The following is a 15,944-nucleotide window of genomic DNA, read 5'->3' on the forward strand; positions in this document are numbered from 1 at the left end:
CTTCATCCCTCACTCCTTGTAAGGGCAGCAATGTGATGCAGCTTGTCATTGTGAAGCTGAGCTCTCTCTATGTGTTTTGCCCGCTTTCATTTGCCTGTCATTTCTTGCTGCCTTCTAGCACCTGGAGATGTCTCCAGCCCATGCAGGGTGACCTGCCCTTCCTTTGTCCTCCTTACTTTGTCTCCCAGGCTGTGTGGTTACCCATAGACAGTTTGCATCAGGGCCCCATGGGTCTGTGTGGCAGTCATCCTCCTTCTCCCTGCCTGCTGCTGCCAGTTTCCTTAACATCCTCGCACATAACGCTTCTGTGAAGTGTGAACGAATGAGGTCCCAGAAGCTGAGGCGGCGCCCAGACACGTGCCATGCTTTTCACCCTGAGGTACCGAGGGGCTGCACAGGACGGGGGGGAGGGCACACAGCTGGGTTTCACCATGGATGTGCCTGTGCCCATGTGCATATGTCTCCTCTTGCACCCCTGCGTTGTGTCTTGCACGTCCACCCCACTGGCTGGACCCAGACACGGCTGTGTGACTCCCCTAGGGGCTTCCTAGCAGGAGAATGGTCACACTACTTTCACCTGGGAAGGGCTGGAGCTTTAACATCACAGAGCTGCTGGGTTTCTTCAGAGGGTTCACCTACAGGAAGAACCCCAATTCCTGTAAGCAGCCCTTGTGACCTGGGCTTGGTCAGCCAGGCAGCTCTCTCACCTGCAAGGCTGGCAGGAGTTTTTCCTGGGCACCTTCACACAGCGTGCGAGGCATCACAGCTGATTGTCCCTGCCCTGTGGGGCCAGGAACAGGGACAGTGACCACTTGTGGGCAAGGGACTCTGGAAGGAGCTGCGGGAGGAATGTGAAGATGGGAGCTGATCCTGCTGCAGCCTCTGAGGCTGAGGGATAAAAATCGGGGTGCTGGGCAGAGCATGGCAAGAGCCAGGGAGGTGGGTGGTTCCTAGCTTGCAGATAGCTGCTATGGCCCGTGGGCATCAAACCAGTCCCTTTCTTTGCTCCCAGTGATCCTTCCTCTTGGTCTTGTGCCACAGGCATAGCTCCCCCATCCAAAGGCAATGAGCAGGCTCCCTTCCCTCTGCCAGCAACCGTCCTGGCTATAGGCAAGTTGACACCTCCTCTCCTGTCTCTTAGGAAAATGCCCAAGACTGTGGTGGCGCTGCCGAGGTCTCCGTCTCACCAACACTGCTCCTTCTGCCCCTGGCGCTGCTCCTGCGGTGACACTGCCTGCAACAACACACCTTATGCGGCAGAGACCCAGGAAGGAAGGGGGCTGCCACTGACCAGAGTGGTGGAAGAGGCGGAGATAGGGGTCACAGGCTGTTCTTGGACGCCCACTGCGACTCCTCGAGGAGACTGAGGTGTTAATGACACAGCACAACATGTCTTGTGTCCTTCTCCACAATGTTCAGTGTGTTGCCAGTGGTGGAAGCTGCTTCTTCCTCAAAAGTCTGCAGCAGAAGGCCTGTGCGAGGACCGGCAGGGTTGGCTCCAAGCAGACTACCTATGGAGCTGCTCCTCCTGGCCATCAGCTCACAGATGCGATGGCCAAGGTGGTTGGCATGGCTCGGATTTCACCATCACACTGCCTCCCTCAGATCCTCTTTGGGATAGTTTGTCCTAGGAGGCAGAGAGTTCAGTGGGGCAGATCTGGCCTTCGGAGAGCAGAAGGAACAGGGGACACTGTCTGATGTGGGAGCCACCAGGATTCTGAGCACCCAGGACTGGAGCAACCCAGGCACAGCCCTGCCATAACAGGGCACTAAGTGGTTCCCAGCAAGTAGGCAGCATCTCCTGGTCTTGGGGTGGTCCTCAACCGGGATTCCAGGGGCAGGATGTGGAGCCTAACCTGAACTGCACTAACTTAACATGCAACTAGACGATGGGAAGTAGCACGGCTTGACTAGTTAGCTGCAGCTACGGCTACTCAACTGAGGAGACACCTCCTAAAACTGCTAGCACAGCATCTGAATTCTTGCGTAGTTGTGGACTTACCCCTGGGAAGGGGTTATGTACAGCTCACCAAAAGAGGGAATATGTTCCCCACTGCCTGCTAGTTTCATTGCAGAAGCAGCTAAGAAATGGGCAATTTTCCCTTTGGAGCAGCACTACCCTGCTCACTGAAGCTGCCTTTGGTTGTCCCAGGGCGGGCAGCCTGAGCCTGGCATTCCCAGCTGGTGGGCATAGGCCATTTCTCACAGAGCTTTATGGACAATGGGTGGGGAGCACCCGTATTTCCTTTTATTTTTTGTATGAACTGCTCCATACCGTCTTGTTAAGAACAAAATATATGGCATATTTTAAATAGATACTTAAGCTTCATCATGTTATATTTGATGCTAATCGCAACCTTACACTCCCAGAAACTCCTCTCCCCTCCAAGCCCATGGGGACAGGGTGCGAGTGGAGGAACTGCAAACGCAGCTGCAGGGGCCTGGCCATCACGGATACTCTGGCAACTCATGGGGATGCAAAGAAGCGCTCCTTCTCGCTACACCACTGTTTTTACTGCAGCTATGGGAAGAAGAGCACCTGGCCGTGCAGTTCAGCTGGTTGCACTCCACAGCCCATGGCTCTCTGTCACCCCTTGGGCAGAGAAGGGGTCCTGGCACCAGTGGGGTATGTGCCAGGAGTAGGGATGCCAGAGGAATGGCTACAGATGGAAACAAGTACTCACTTTGAGCTCTGCACCATCCCTGTCTGTAGCCACCCCAGCACCCGTTGGTACGCTGCAGTGGCACCGAGGAAGCCGGGTAGCAACTCAGTGCCTTACCTTGGCCTGTTCTTCCAGGCAAGCCACTTTGAGAGCCTCCTGCACCCCTCCCAACCCCCCTATTGTCACATGGTTCATCACACCGAGCTGCCACCTCCTGCAGGGCGAGCACCCACACCCTCCTCACTCATTGCCCACAATGCTGCCCTCAACGTGTGCGTGGAGCTGTGGGGCTCCTCACCGAGCCCACCAAGCCACCACTCACACAGCCACTGCTGCCGCCGGGGTTAGACCCAGAAGCAGCTGCTGCAAAGGGCAGTTTTATGGGAAAGGGCTTCATCCTCACACGAAGGTTGTCCTTCTCCCAGCATGAGCAGGAGACCACAAACACACCTCAGGTGTGTTAGGGTTAATATGGATGCTGCCTCTCTTGTCACCAGTATCACCCAACACTAAAAGGACAGCACTGATCACAACCAAGTCTGTTGGGGATTTTTCAGGATGTTACAGCTCCTGCTGTGGTGAGTTTTGCCTCACTGGAGATGGTGTTAGGGCAAAAATGAGAGGAACGGCTGCGCTACTGGAAGTAAATCTGGAGGTGGAGATGTTCCCGGGCTTCAGATGCAGTGACCTTATCAAAGCCAGAATCGGACAAGGAAGATGAAGGCAGTGTGGAGAGAAAAGGGCTACTGTCAAGCCCAAGGAGTCAGGAGTTGCTCGCAGACAGAGGAGCCACCGGCTCAGAGCATCCCCCACCAGCTGGCACAGCTCCCACAGCTCTGTGCGCCTGCCCTCGGTGCCTGCCTTCCCGGGGCACCACTCTCAAGGGCAACATCCCTGTCAGAAAGGATTAGCAGTCTCATCTCCACGCAGCTTAAAAAAAGAGATATAAATACACATTGCCCTGCTATACATGAACCACATTTGATTTCAGGTGCATTAGTCCACAATAAGAGACCTGCACTGCGGGAGTGAAGATGTCAATTAAATTCAGTTTAGTTTCTTCAGTGAATTTCTGCATAGGTTGTAACCGGAGGGAATAGGACAACCGTGAGAACTTTTTTCTTAAAGATCTTAAATTTCTTAAACCAAAAAATAAGGTTGAAGCTTTGCTACAGGCCTTGACTTAAAACCTGAGCACCCTCTGGGAAACAGGCTGCGGAGCCACTTGCTCCATTTGCAGCGTTGAGCTGCTGCAGTGAGCAGCAGAAGGATGAACTTCACCCTCCGTGCAGTCGGTGCTGGAGTGCAAAAAAATTTCTTTATTGAAAGAGTGGTGAAGCATTGGAACAGGCTGCCCAGGGAAGTGGTGGAGTCTCCTTCCCTGGAGGTGCTCAAAAAACATGTAGAGGTGGCACTTCATGACATCGTTTAGTAGTCATGGTGGTGAGGGGCTGATGGTTGGAGTGGATGATCTTAGAGGTCTTTTCCAACCTTAATGATTCTATGATTCTTAGCACTGCTGTGTCAGCGCCTCCCCAGGCACCCGCTGGGCAGCAAGATCCAGGCTGTGGGCATGGCTGGCTGCTTGGTGGTTGCCAAGCACTCACCTCAGCCTGTGCCAATAGCATCCCACAGATCGCATCCCAACCCATCAGGCCACACTTGCTCACTAGATGCCCCCCAAGTGTCCCTGTGCCCCCCAACAAACACCTCCCCTGCCACTCACACTTCAGGGCTTGAGTTGGGGACTGGACGGTGAAACCAGATGGCAACAAATGGGAAATGTACTGGTGTTTCTCCAGAGGAGAGTGGCACCTGCGAGGGGGTGAGGGTAAGATATGACCCCACAGTCCCCTGCCACCTGAGCCAGGGCCACTCTGGGGGTGCCCCACTCCTGCCGCCCAGTTCTCCAACCTCTGTCTACAGGTCCGTGGGTGGAGATGTCTTCTCACGCCCACTAACGAGGCTGCACCACTCGCTCCCACTGTGCTTCAGTGAGAGCCCATGCAGTTGCGCTCATTGGTTGATACGTACATCCTAGGCATCTCCTCTTACCCACCTCCTGCACAGGAGGATGGAGGAGACTTCAGGGTCCCTGGGAAGCTCTATTTGCACCATTTGCACTGAGGTCTGTGGGAGACTCCCTGCTGCCCGCAGAGGAGGTGTGACTCGTTAGACACACGGCTGGAGGAACAGAGGAATTGCTGCAGGGAGTGAGGAGGAGGCAAGTCTCCCAAGTTCCCCCTCATGGTTGCCCTTGGAACCTCAGCAGGTGTGCTTGGCCACAGCGGCTGGTGCTCCCGAGACACACAGAACCATAGGATCACCAAGTTGGAAAAGACCTCTTGGATCATCGAGTCCAACCATTCCTATCTGCCACTAAACCATGTCCCCAACCACCTCATCTACCCATCTTTTAAAAACCTCCAGGGATCGTGACTCAGTCATCTTCCTGGGCAGCCTCTGCCAGTGCACAATCACCCTATCTGTGAAAAATTTTGTCCTGATGTCCAGTCTGAACCTTCCCCGGCGCAGCTTGAGGCCGTTCCCCCTTGTCCTATCACCTGTCACTTGGGAGAAGTTCTGCTTCTGTACATGAGGTTTGTCTCAGCTATTTATTAGGATGCAAACACAGCCCTTTTCTTCCCGTGGTGCTGCTGATCCATGGCGGGATGAGCTGTGCCCAGGTATGGCTTGCCGGTTTTTTTCCCCCCAGCAAAGCAGACCCCAGCACGTATACCCGTTTCTTGCCTCTGATATGGAGTTAAGCAAATTCCACTGCTTGTTTTGCTCGACTGGCAGAGATAATGGTTCATGGCCCTACAGTGAGAGAAAAATCCCTGGGAAGAGCAGCTGCTCCAGCTCCCAACGTTGTTCAGCCGTATGCTGGGCACAGCAGATGAAAATAGGTCAGAAAATCAAACAGAGATCTGAGACCACAGGACTCAACCAGCAGCGGAGCAGCTGTGAGAGGAGGCATCTCTCACTTCCAGCCGAGCAGCATCCCGCTGCCATTGTTACATGGCACTAAAAATCACAACTGTACCTCCTGCGAGTCCCTGCCCATCCCTGTAAGCACACAAACTGCAGGCACCAGGATTTGTTCTATGAAGGCAAGACTAGATGGGAGAAAAGTCACAGGCGGTGTTCTGCAGCAAGGGGTGTCCTTCGGACCCACCCAACCGTGTCTGGCTGCCGCACTAACCAAAGGCTTCACAAGCCCTAAATCTGCAGTCAATTTGCTCCGGATAGGTGGAGAGGGAACTGGGAAGGGACCTGAAATCTCCCCATTAGGCTCCTTACGGGCTTCAGAAACACCCTACCGCAGGCTGAAGCAACCGTGTCCCCTCCCAAATGCTGCAAGGGGCAATGAGGGCGTCCAAGCCGCGAGAAGGGGGACACATACCTCACACAGCTTTGTGTACATGTGCCCTCCCTTCAATCATGCCTTAGGACAGAGCAGACAGATGACTACACCTTTGAGTATGGCCAGATGGGTATGACCTCATCTTACAAAATAGTAGGAAATTCAGCCCTGGATTTACAGCAGCTGTTTGCAATTGGGAGCAGTCACAAAAGCAGCAGCTTTTCAGCAGACTGGTCTGATTTGGCTTCTACTCAGCAAGAGCCTGGCACGTTGCAGGCTGGAGACGACAGCAGCTGCATGGAGAAGCCATACACTCCAAGTAGAGCAAAGAGGGAGATGCCCTCCCTTGTCACAGCAAAGGACCAATACCACAGTCTCGTTTGGTTTTATGGTTTTATTCTCCCAGTCTGAAGAATAGAAGTCTTGGAGGAGACCTTATAGCAGCCTTCCAGTACATGAAGGGAAGTACAAGAAGGCTGGGAAGAGACTTCTTACAAGGGCATGTAGTGATAGGACAAGGGGGACTGGCTTTAAATTGGAGAGGGGAAGATTTAGATTAGATATTAGGAAGAAATTCTTCCCCATGAGGATCATAAGGCACTGGCACAGGTTGCCCAGGGAATTTGTGGATGCCCCCTCCCTAGAAGTGTTCAAAGCCAGGTTGGATGGGTCTTTGAGCAGTCAGGTCTGGTGGAAGGTGTTCAAACTAGATGATCCTTAAGGTCCCTTCCAACCCAAACCATTCTATGGGCACCTCTCAGACTAGAGCACCTCAAAGTCTTTTCTACTAACAGACGCTTTTTCTGCTGACAAAGCCACTGGTACTTTCTGCACAGAAACTCTGCACTCTTACATGCCTCTGCTTGCAGGGGAGGTGGGGTTAGAGGGGCCAAACGTCGCATGCACTTTTGCATGAAGCAATTTTTCCAAAGCAAGCAGGGAAGAAGCATCAAACTTCCATGCACTGTGTGCCTCCATCACTGGCTGGACCCTTTGCTGGAGGAGGTTGCTGCTCCTGTCGCCCGTGGATGCTGGGGAGCTGCCCCACCCCTCAGCACAGTTTTTCCCCCACACCTTTGGCCTGCCCTGCCCCAGCTGCAAGGCCCCTATGCCACCTCTGACCACACTTGAAAAGAGCCTTCACGCCTCCAGTCACTCAGACAGCAAATGCTGCTGTCATTACTTACCATGACATCAGCCACAGCAATGCAGCTCGTCAGCTGCAAGTGACGCAAACTGTAATAGCCCCATTCAAATGTCACCAAGCACATTTCTTCAGTAAATACCTTGTGGGCTGCACAGGAAATTCCATTAGCTCTTCCTGCTTTGCCTCCTGCTGCCGCCTCGCACTTTGGGTGCCCGGGCACCCTGCTTTTCCCAACGGCGGTAGGAGAGGGCTGTGCACTGAGCTCCGTTTGGCCCCGCCAGAGCCAGCAGCCGCTCTTGTTCTTCCCGCCAGCGTTCTGAGGAGCACAGGGATGCACGTAAGTGCTTCCTCAGCCCTCCATGAGGAAAGGCTGCGGATGGTGGCAGGAGGCTGCCAGCATTCCCAGAGGTCCTGCCACCCCTTGGCCATCGTGGGAGCGGCCGGCCTCTCATGGGCAGCAGGGAAGGATCGGGAAGCTCCCAAGGAAGTCCCTATGCTGGCAACAGCAAGTACGCTGATGCTATAGGTTACACGCTAGCCAAAATCCCAAGCTGTGCTTGCTTGTCTAAATTTCAGCCAGCGGTGGTTTTCTCCAGCACTGTGCAGCAAAGACTGGAACCTGCTGTCACTCCCCACTGCCCAGCTCAGAGGGACAGAGCATCACTTTCAGAACTGGCAGGAGTCTCCCTGGCATAGGCGGCAAAAAAAGGCTGCAGGCAGCAGGACAGGGTAGCTGGGCAAGAGCCAAGGCAGAGCCCCAGGCTGGCCGTCACAGCCAGGAGTAGGCAAGGAGGTGGTGGCAGCGGCTGCTGCCTCCCGGGAGGGATGGCTTCCCATTTTTCTTTCCCAGCAGCAGCTGCCACCCCAGAGCCCCGGCTGCTCCTGTTGCAAGCGGAGCAGAGGAGGGAGCTGCCTGGTCTGGTGTCAGCTGCAGAGAACAACTGCTGCGGTAGAGGGGAGCTTGGCTCCAGCCAGCACGAAAGCAAACCTCAAACCATACGCACAGGTTCAGCATGGTTAGAGATGAAAACAAAAGATAGCTGTTGGAGCGGGTCTGGGCATCATTTACCTCCATTAGGGAAATGCGTCGTTGCTCTGGGAAACCAGCCAGGCCCATGATTTTCTCATCTCGTTTACAACTAGACCGATTTGGGGTTTATGCCAGCTGTGAACAGCCTTTGTGCCCAGCTGTACCCATACCACAGATGAAGCTGCTAAAAAGCAAGAGCATCTTGAGGCTCCAGTGCAAACATCTCCCAGCTCAGAAAGTGAATTTTGCTAGAGGAGACAAAGGCAAAAGCGACGCTCCTGGAAATGCCACAATTAAGACCGAGCAATCAAACCATCCCCTTGTGCATGTGCAGGAGTGCCGGGCTTGCATGCTACCATCTTTCCCCAAGGAGCCTGCCTTCCCAACAGTGAACAAGATGATCCAGGTTTTCCTTGTGTGTTTGTCCTATGTTGCTTGTTGTTAAAGTACTCGAACGTGACACGGTGTCATGCACTTGACATTGCCTTGAGCTTGAGGCTGATATTCCTTCTTGACAAAGAGCAACACGGACCTAGGAATTAACACACGTCTTTTCCAGGGAGCTGATCTTTTCAGGAAAATTTATTCAAAGCACATCAGTGCTCAGACCTCCTGGAAATCAGCCTGGAGAATTTTGGCTTAGGCACTCCAAACAAATATATAAGCACTGATGAGAAGGAGAGTCTGGTTCAAACAAATTACTTGATGCCACATAGGAGACAGAGGGGTAAAGAAGAAAAAGGAGTGGCAGTAGGGGAGGAACTTTAGTTTTGCAGGGAAGCCTCTAATACCTTCAACTAAACCAAACTCAGCTCCACCATCCTAATTATATGCTTCATTTACTTCCAGTACCTAAAAAAGTTAGGCAATGACCTTAGACATTCACTTCGATGGCAGTGCTTTAATCCACACTCAGGATAAATTCACCCTCCACAATGAATGAAACAAGCGATTCTTGGGAGAGGACAAAGCATGACCACAACTACACGCAGGAGAGGTGGTGCATAAAGCTTTTTTAGCCTTCCCAGGCAACTTTTAAGTATCATCCTGATTTCTGAAAACAGAATAAATCCAATGTACATTCAAACATGGCAGCTTTTCTTAGTGTAATCCATGCGTAATGTGGTGCCAAAGCTTTCCACACTCCTTGAATTTGTTTTGTGTTTTTAAAAAGAAAAAATATAAAATCCATGCCAAACCTCAAGCTGTCACAGCCATTTGCTGGAGCTGGCTCTCTTACAAGTCACTGCAAAACGTATACCCTGAGTCAAGTAACTGCTAAGCAGCACAGCTAGAGATGCCCAAGCTCAGTGTGAACCAATACAAGAGAAGGATTAGGCATATCTTGCCCAGGCAGTTCACAGATGTTTGCTGACAGCTGAGGAACAGCGATGAGGGAGCAGAAGGCCCCACTCCAGGCACAGGCCTGTGCTGTTCTGGTCAGTGCCAGCCCTTAGCCTGCACACCAGGAGAAGGCATCAGCTCCTTACCTGGGTACGGGCTGGAAGGCATTTCTTCTACACTAGGAATTTGGTCCAGGTCTCCTAAACGTCTCTTCTTCCCAATCTCAACTCACCTAAAAAATTGTCCACAACAACCAAGTTCTCCAGTACCCACAGAATCACAGAATCACCAGGTTGGAAAAGACCCACTGGATCATAGAGTCCAACCATTCCTAACACTCCCTAAACCATGTCCCTAAGCACTTCATCCACCCGTTCCTTAAACACCTCCAGGGAAGGCGACTCGACCACCCGATGACTCTTTCTGTGAAGAATTTTTTTCTGATATCCAACCTGAACCTCCCCTGGCAGAGCTTGAGGCCATTCCCTCTTGTCCTGTCCCGTCACTTGGGAGAAGAGGCCAGCTCCCTCCTCTCCACAACCTCCTTTTAGGTAGTTGTAGAGAGTAATTATAAGGTCTCCCCTCAGCCTCCTCTTCTCCAGGCTAACCCTCTTTCTCCCCTCAGCTCTTGCGCTTCACCACCTCAGTCACTTCTGCCCATTTTCCTCGTTGCAGGCTTTCCCTCCCCGGTGCCACACCTTTGGCTTTCCAAGGCTGTCCATAAATCAGAGTTTCTTCTCTTTGTACCACACTTCTCCCAGGTCAAAAACAAGCAGATACCGGACAGGAAAAATGTTATCCCAGGTTTTTTATTCTCTGCAAGTTCGGAATAATTCTATGTCAGGGGAATTTTTATGATGAGCAGCTTCACAAAGTAGTGGCACCAGACAGACCTAAGAACACCTCCTTACCCTCACACCGCTATCAGCCCAGTAACACAGCTGAAAACCCCAGTGGGCATTGAAAAGAAGTCTAGACTTTTGAAAAACCAATTTCCCTCAAGATTAGCACTGTAACTAGAAGGCAGCAGAGTCCATGAACACCTTTGTCTGCTGCAATGTTTATATTCTGACCTCTTAGGTCAACACCAGGCACATACTTGACATGAATTATGGACATCAAGAGGATAAGATGTGGCACAACTCATGTTTCAGTCACACAAATTGGGTTTTGCTCAGAGGCATTCAGCAAGCACTGGTTCAACCACCTGTAAACAGGCCTTTGGGCATCAGTTTGGCCTCTGCACCAGCAGAAGCCTTTTATCTGTGAAGTGTTGCGCTGGGAAGGAAGAAAGGGAGAGAGACTCTTTCAAACTTCACACACAGCACAGAAAGACCCAAACCAGACAATATGCCATTTGGTTCTTTTATTAGCAGAAGTTAAGAATACAGCAAGTAGTAAGATCCCATCTTATATGGAACCATCACCAGAGCCCCCAGCCATCAAAACCCCAGAATGTGCTTCATTGCTTGCAACAGTAAGCAATTTTTAAAAAGAAATATACTGAACAAGGCCACTATTTAATGGGGAGGGAAAGAAGCTGTAGGTCCTAACTATTCTATGGCAATAACCTGCACACAGAGCAAGCAAGCCTCTGACTGCTGAGAGTAAGGCATTCAGGTGCCAACCTGGGAAGAGTTCTCAGCAAGAGCTACAGAAAAGTGCACAGCTAGGTTGTTTTCATTGGAACACACAAACTTCTAGAACGGAGAGACTGACTGGGTTAAGAATAGCAGGTGGAGTACTGTGTTTTTGTAATAGTTCTGTGCTGCGTAGGACCAGGTTACAATCACCCTTGAAGGAGTGAAGGTGGGATGATCCCGGATGGAGACTGCCACTTCTGCTGGTACTGTTACAGAGGTATCCCAAAGCACCTTACAAAAAACTCCCATTCTGATATGTACCATGCTTTTCTCAAACACCAGAATACTTCCTGCCAGGCAACTCTTACCCCTTTGTCAGGGATGCCAGTGCTATTAGCCCTTACATCCAAGTTAATACTGCTCTTTACTTCATTGTAGTACCACACAGACCTGTGATAAACAACTTCTGGCCCTACAGGCATCCAGTGTAGTTATCCTACTGAGAACACATCCCTCTAAGCTCACAGACTGCTGCAGCACCTCTTTCTGCAGCTGATCTTGCTCCCAGAGGCTTTACAAAGACTCCATTTGAGGGGTGAAGCCTTAATATCCAATCAACTTGCAAAAGGCATTCTGCTTCTACTTGACTCCCTTAGGCAAAGTAACTCCCCAAAACACACTGTGATAATCGAAGGTACAGGAAGATCTTTGCAATCCACATTTTCCTCTTGAAGGATGAAAATTCAAACTTGCAGGAGTCTTAAAAAAAACAACAAGACCCCCCCCCCCCCTTTACCTTCCTTCCTTGTGAAATACAGCATTTTATGAGCTGTTTAACTCATCTATGAGAGGTAATTACTCTGAATTTCCAGCTAAACACTCCAAGCAATACCTGTGCCATAACAAACAAAACGTTCCAAGTTTCATCTTACGACTCCAAAGATTCTCCCCTTCAGTCTAGCTTCTGAATGGGCTCCAAAGATCAAGCTACATCAATTACACAAGAGAAGGGTCTATACCTCCCCTTATATAGGAGGTGTGTCTGCTCCACAGCAACCCAACTGAACTCTTAGTTTTACGTTTAAGAAATACCAGCAGTCCCATTGCTAAAGCACAGATGGTAAGCAGACCTAAGGAAAAAAAATGGAACTGCATTGGGCCAATTGTGGATTTTTCCTCTTGAAAAACCTGCAAACTCCCTTGGCATATGGAACCTGACACATGAGAAGGTAATGTGCTTGAGGTCTGCAGTAACAGTTAACTCCAAGTCCTGGAGCACAGAGCTTCCTCTTTCCAGTCCATCTTAACGCTACCTCTGTTTCCCCTCACATGCTCAACTGTCTTTTGACAAGTGCATTACCATAATTCCTTCAGACAAAACACCCAAGGGGGGCCTTTGGGTATAGGCAGGCACTGATGGAGTCGGACTGTTTGTCATTTCATGTGCAGTTATCCCACCATGATCCAATTCATATGATGAGAACCAAAACAACTTACTGTACGATCCACTATCCAAAACTACACAGGCCGCGCAAGCTTGGAAGGCAGCTGTCCCACACGCTTAGGCAAGGTGCAGATGTGTCTTTTGAGTTACTCGAGTAAATAGACTTGCTAACATTGTGACCTGGATGACAACGTGATTAATCCAGCCTTCACAACCCTTGTGTACTCATAGTGAACCTACTCCAGCTGCGGGCCAGGACCCCACGTCGCCCAGGGCATGCTGGCCACCAGGAAAATATGCACGGCCAACATGCTTCACTCCTGGGAATTTTACCTGGTCCTCCTGCAATCATTTATTTTGTGCAAAATTGAAACAGTGTGTGGTACTTGCATGTTGCATTCTTTACAAAAACCCTTTTCCCCCCCCACCCATTGTTTAAAACATTTATATAAATTTTATTTAAACAGAAAGTTAGAAATCTTATTTACAATTTGTTTTTCTCCCAAAAGAGCATCTAAAATCAACTCCCAAACCCTCCAAGAGGATATAAATTGAACCTTTTTTTTCTTTTTTTTTTTAAAAAAAGGAAACTGCTAAGCTATCCCTCCCACTTCTACAAATCAATATGGCATTGAACAGAAGCCGATTTGGAAGGGTCCTCTGTAGCTCAATCTGTAGATCCCAAGAATAAATTAGGGTTTTGGAATTTCCTGGTCTTCAAATTGATCTATTCCATTGCTTGAGGTATAGGATTTATCTTGGTTAGTCAGAATCCCCATGAAGCTCCACGCCCCATCAGTTGAAACTTGGATTCTTCTTAGGTATTCATTTTGCTAGCCTGTATGCTTCAACCGCACTCGCGGTACTGTTTTGGTTACGATCTTGGGTTGAAGGCTGGTTTTACTGCATCCCATCTTCCTCTGTGCAGCCTCCTCCGACTGTGAAACGGAACTCCTGGAGGTTTGAAACGCCGTGGAAGTGCACAAAAGCGCCAGCCACTACAAAGACGTGAAAGAGCTGATGGGAGTGGAACTGCGGAAAAGAAAACACTTCTGTTCAGCGAAGGTACTCCGGGTTCTTGTGCTACCCTGCCTCCAAAAAAGCCACCACACATTCAGCTGAAGTACACAGTAACACGTAGCAGTACCTCAATCCACAAGCTGCAAAGTTCTTCAGATTTTGTACTAAAAGCCCATCCCTCTCCTTATCATTAGCAAAATAATCAAACTGCACTCACGTCCTCCGCCCTCTCCTTGAGTCAAAGGAAAGAACGTAACAAACATTAATGCTACAGCGCATCCTTGTGAAGGGGCAAGGATTATTCCAAGATTTCGGGTAAAAGGCTTAAGCAGGATGCTTTCAAAATGAGTTCCTGTACCACACACACTGGTGGTCTATTGATAAAAGGGCTATCTCACCCAGTTAACGGGTACAAACTCTTCTCTGGTTACAGGCATAAAATTTTACTACATGGATTTTTCAGAACGTTAGTATTTCATTTCTCTGCCACAGAGGAACAGAACAGAACACACACACCCCAACCCCCATGTATTATACTAAAACCTAGAAGCAATCAGATGTTCTGAATGAATGCTCAGGATGCTACTGATTATAATACAGCAGAATGAAAACCATGAGGGAGCTAGATGACAAAGCATGCCCTTGTTCAAGGGAAGCTGTACTGACACAGAAAATGCTCTTGAAAAATTTCTGTAAGTATGCATTTGCAGGCTCCACAGGAAGCCTGGAGAGAAGCTGGTGGTACACCAGCGCTTTTGGAGCCTAATTCATTACTGTAATGAGGCTTAGTTTGGCCACTTAAACAAATCTAGGAAACTGGTGCTGTGCAAAAGCCACTCAAAACAACTCAGGCCTCATTCTCACTTCTAATCTTCTTTAGGGGCCTTTAACTATCCTAGTGGAAGCACAGTGGCCTTCCAAAGGTCCACCTCCCTCTTATCTCTATTCTTGCTCCACCAGATTTCTTTCTTTTTATCTTCCCTCTACAATCTTCGTGATCTCTTCTCTTATCCCAAGTTTCCCCTACCCACCCACTTTTTCTCATCCCACTTTCCTTCTTCTGGATCAGAGATCCCTCCAAAGTCTACCAACTCTATACAGCGTTTTCACTGGCTGCAAAAGATAAGAAGCCAGACGTGGTGACGATCCCAAGGAATGCTGAACAGAAAAATAACTACACACCATTCTGCACAGAAGCAAGGTAAGATGTGTGTTTGCAGGACCCTCAACAGACACAAAAATGTTCACAAAGTTGCTTACTCATCTACTAAAGCTATCTAATAAGTGTGCTGGGGTGAATTTGCACACCAGCAGTTACCTCAGACCAGTCAGCTTGTGGTCACTCAGCAAGAGAGGCACCAGGTAAGCCAGGCTCAGAGAGCCCACAGTTGCTTGTCCCCTTATGACCCTATGTTTCTGGTGCACCAGTTCCATACTTGCAATAAGAAAACATCGCCACAACATCCTCCAGCCTCAAGGGGAACCAGCTTTCATGTTGGTCTCCTCATTCCAGTCATTCTGTAGACTCACCCAGATGTCACACTTGCCAGGGAAGAATCTCTCCGGGATGCGGGCAGCATATAGTGCAGCACCAGTGATGTAGAGGCATGCCATGAGTGCCAGCCAGCCTATCTGCCCCATTGTGGCTGCTTTCAGGAGCCCCTCAGAGATGACAAAGTGCAGGGTGGGAATAACCCCACTAAGACCCAGACCTAGAAATACTCCTGGGAGGTAAAGAAAATGTGGGAGAGTCAGATTTGAAAACAGAGGCGGTAAAGGGAGACAATGAAAACACAAAAGCTGTGGAGGGAGAACTCAGTATTTGCCAAAGCAGCAGAAAGGTGATAACTATGGAAGCTGGAGGTCTCCAGAAGAGCTTTTTTGGAGAGGAAGTTAAAGAATGCATAAACTTCCTTCATATACCAGAAGCTACTTATGTTCCAGCAGATACTGAAATATTTCATTTAATGATCGTGTCTGCCAGCTTTAACGTACTTTAAGCCAGTTCCACATTTTGGACTATAGAGGGCACTGAGACTACACGAACTATGTCTCCCTTTACCATAAGCTCTCAAGAACAAGACAACGAGAGACAAAGAGATTATTTATCATATACTGTACAAGTAGTCCTAGGAAATGTAAAGTAGCATCTGAGGCTCATCCGATCTGGCATACATGAGAACATGGTTTATTCATTCAGATTTTAGCAGCAAGCACAGAAATCCTGCAAAAAAAAAGTGTGTGCGGGGGAAAGAATCATGTCCCATCCAGATTTTAAGTTTGGAAGGCTGAATACACTGAAGGTACACCTGTAGCTTGCCCAGGGAACCTAGAGTTAGCATAGAC

The 15,944-nt window shown here is 49.7% G+C and overlaps 2 protein-coding genes across 5 annotated transcripts in view; one reads left to right on the forward strand and one right to left on the reverse strand.

Moving 5' to 3' along the window:
• Positions 1–2,316, forward strand: part of CACNA2D4 (calcium voltage-gated channel auxiliary subunit alpha2delta 4) — a 133,039-nt gene extending 130,723 nt beyond the window's left edge. Inside the window, exons 38-39 of the mRNA XM_054067780.1 lie at positions 297–379; positions 1,142–2,316. Coding sequence (XP_053923755.1) covers positions 297–379; positions 1,142–1,228 — 170 coding nt within the window. The 3' untranslated portion in view covers positions 1,229–2,316. The remainder of the gene's footprint in view (positions 1–296; positions 380–1,141) is intronic.
• Positions 2,317–10,902: 8,586 nt separating this feature from the next.
• Positions 10,903–15,944, reverse strand: part of ADIPOR2 (adiponectin receptor 2) — a 47,105-nt gene continuing 42,063 nt past the window's right edge. For all 4 annotated transcript variants that reach the window (XM_054083715.1, XM_054083705.1, XM_054083731.1 and 1 more), the window contains exons 7-8: positions 15,129–15,322; positions 10,903–13,610 (exon numbers count right to left, since the gene is read on the reverse strand). In XM_054083715.1, coding sequence (XP_053939690.1) covers positions 13,479–13,610; positions 15,129–15,322 — 326 coding nt within the window. In that variant the 3' untranslated portion in view covers positions 10,903–13,478. The remainder of the gene's footprint in view (positions 13,611–15,128; positions 15,323–15,944) is intronic.

This window comes from Cuculus canorus, chromosome 1 (assembly GCF_017976375.1).
Source record: "Cuculus canorus isolate bCucCan1 chromosome 1, bCucCan1.pri, whole genome shotgun sequence".
Lineage (NCBI taxonomy): Eukaryota > Metazoa > Chordata > Aves > Cuculiformes > Cuculidae > Cuculus > Cuculus canorus.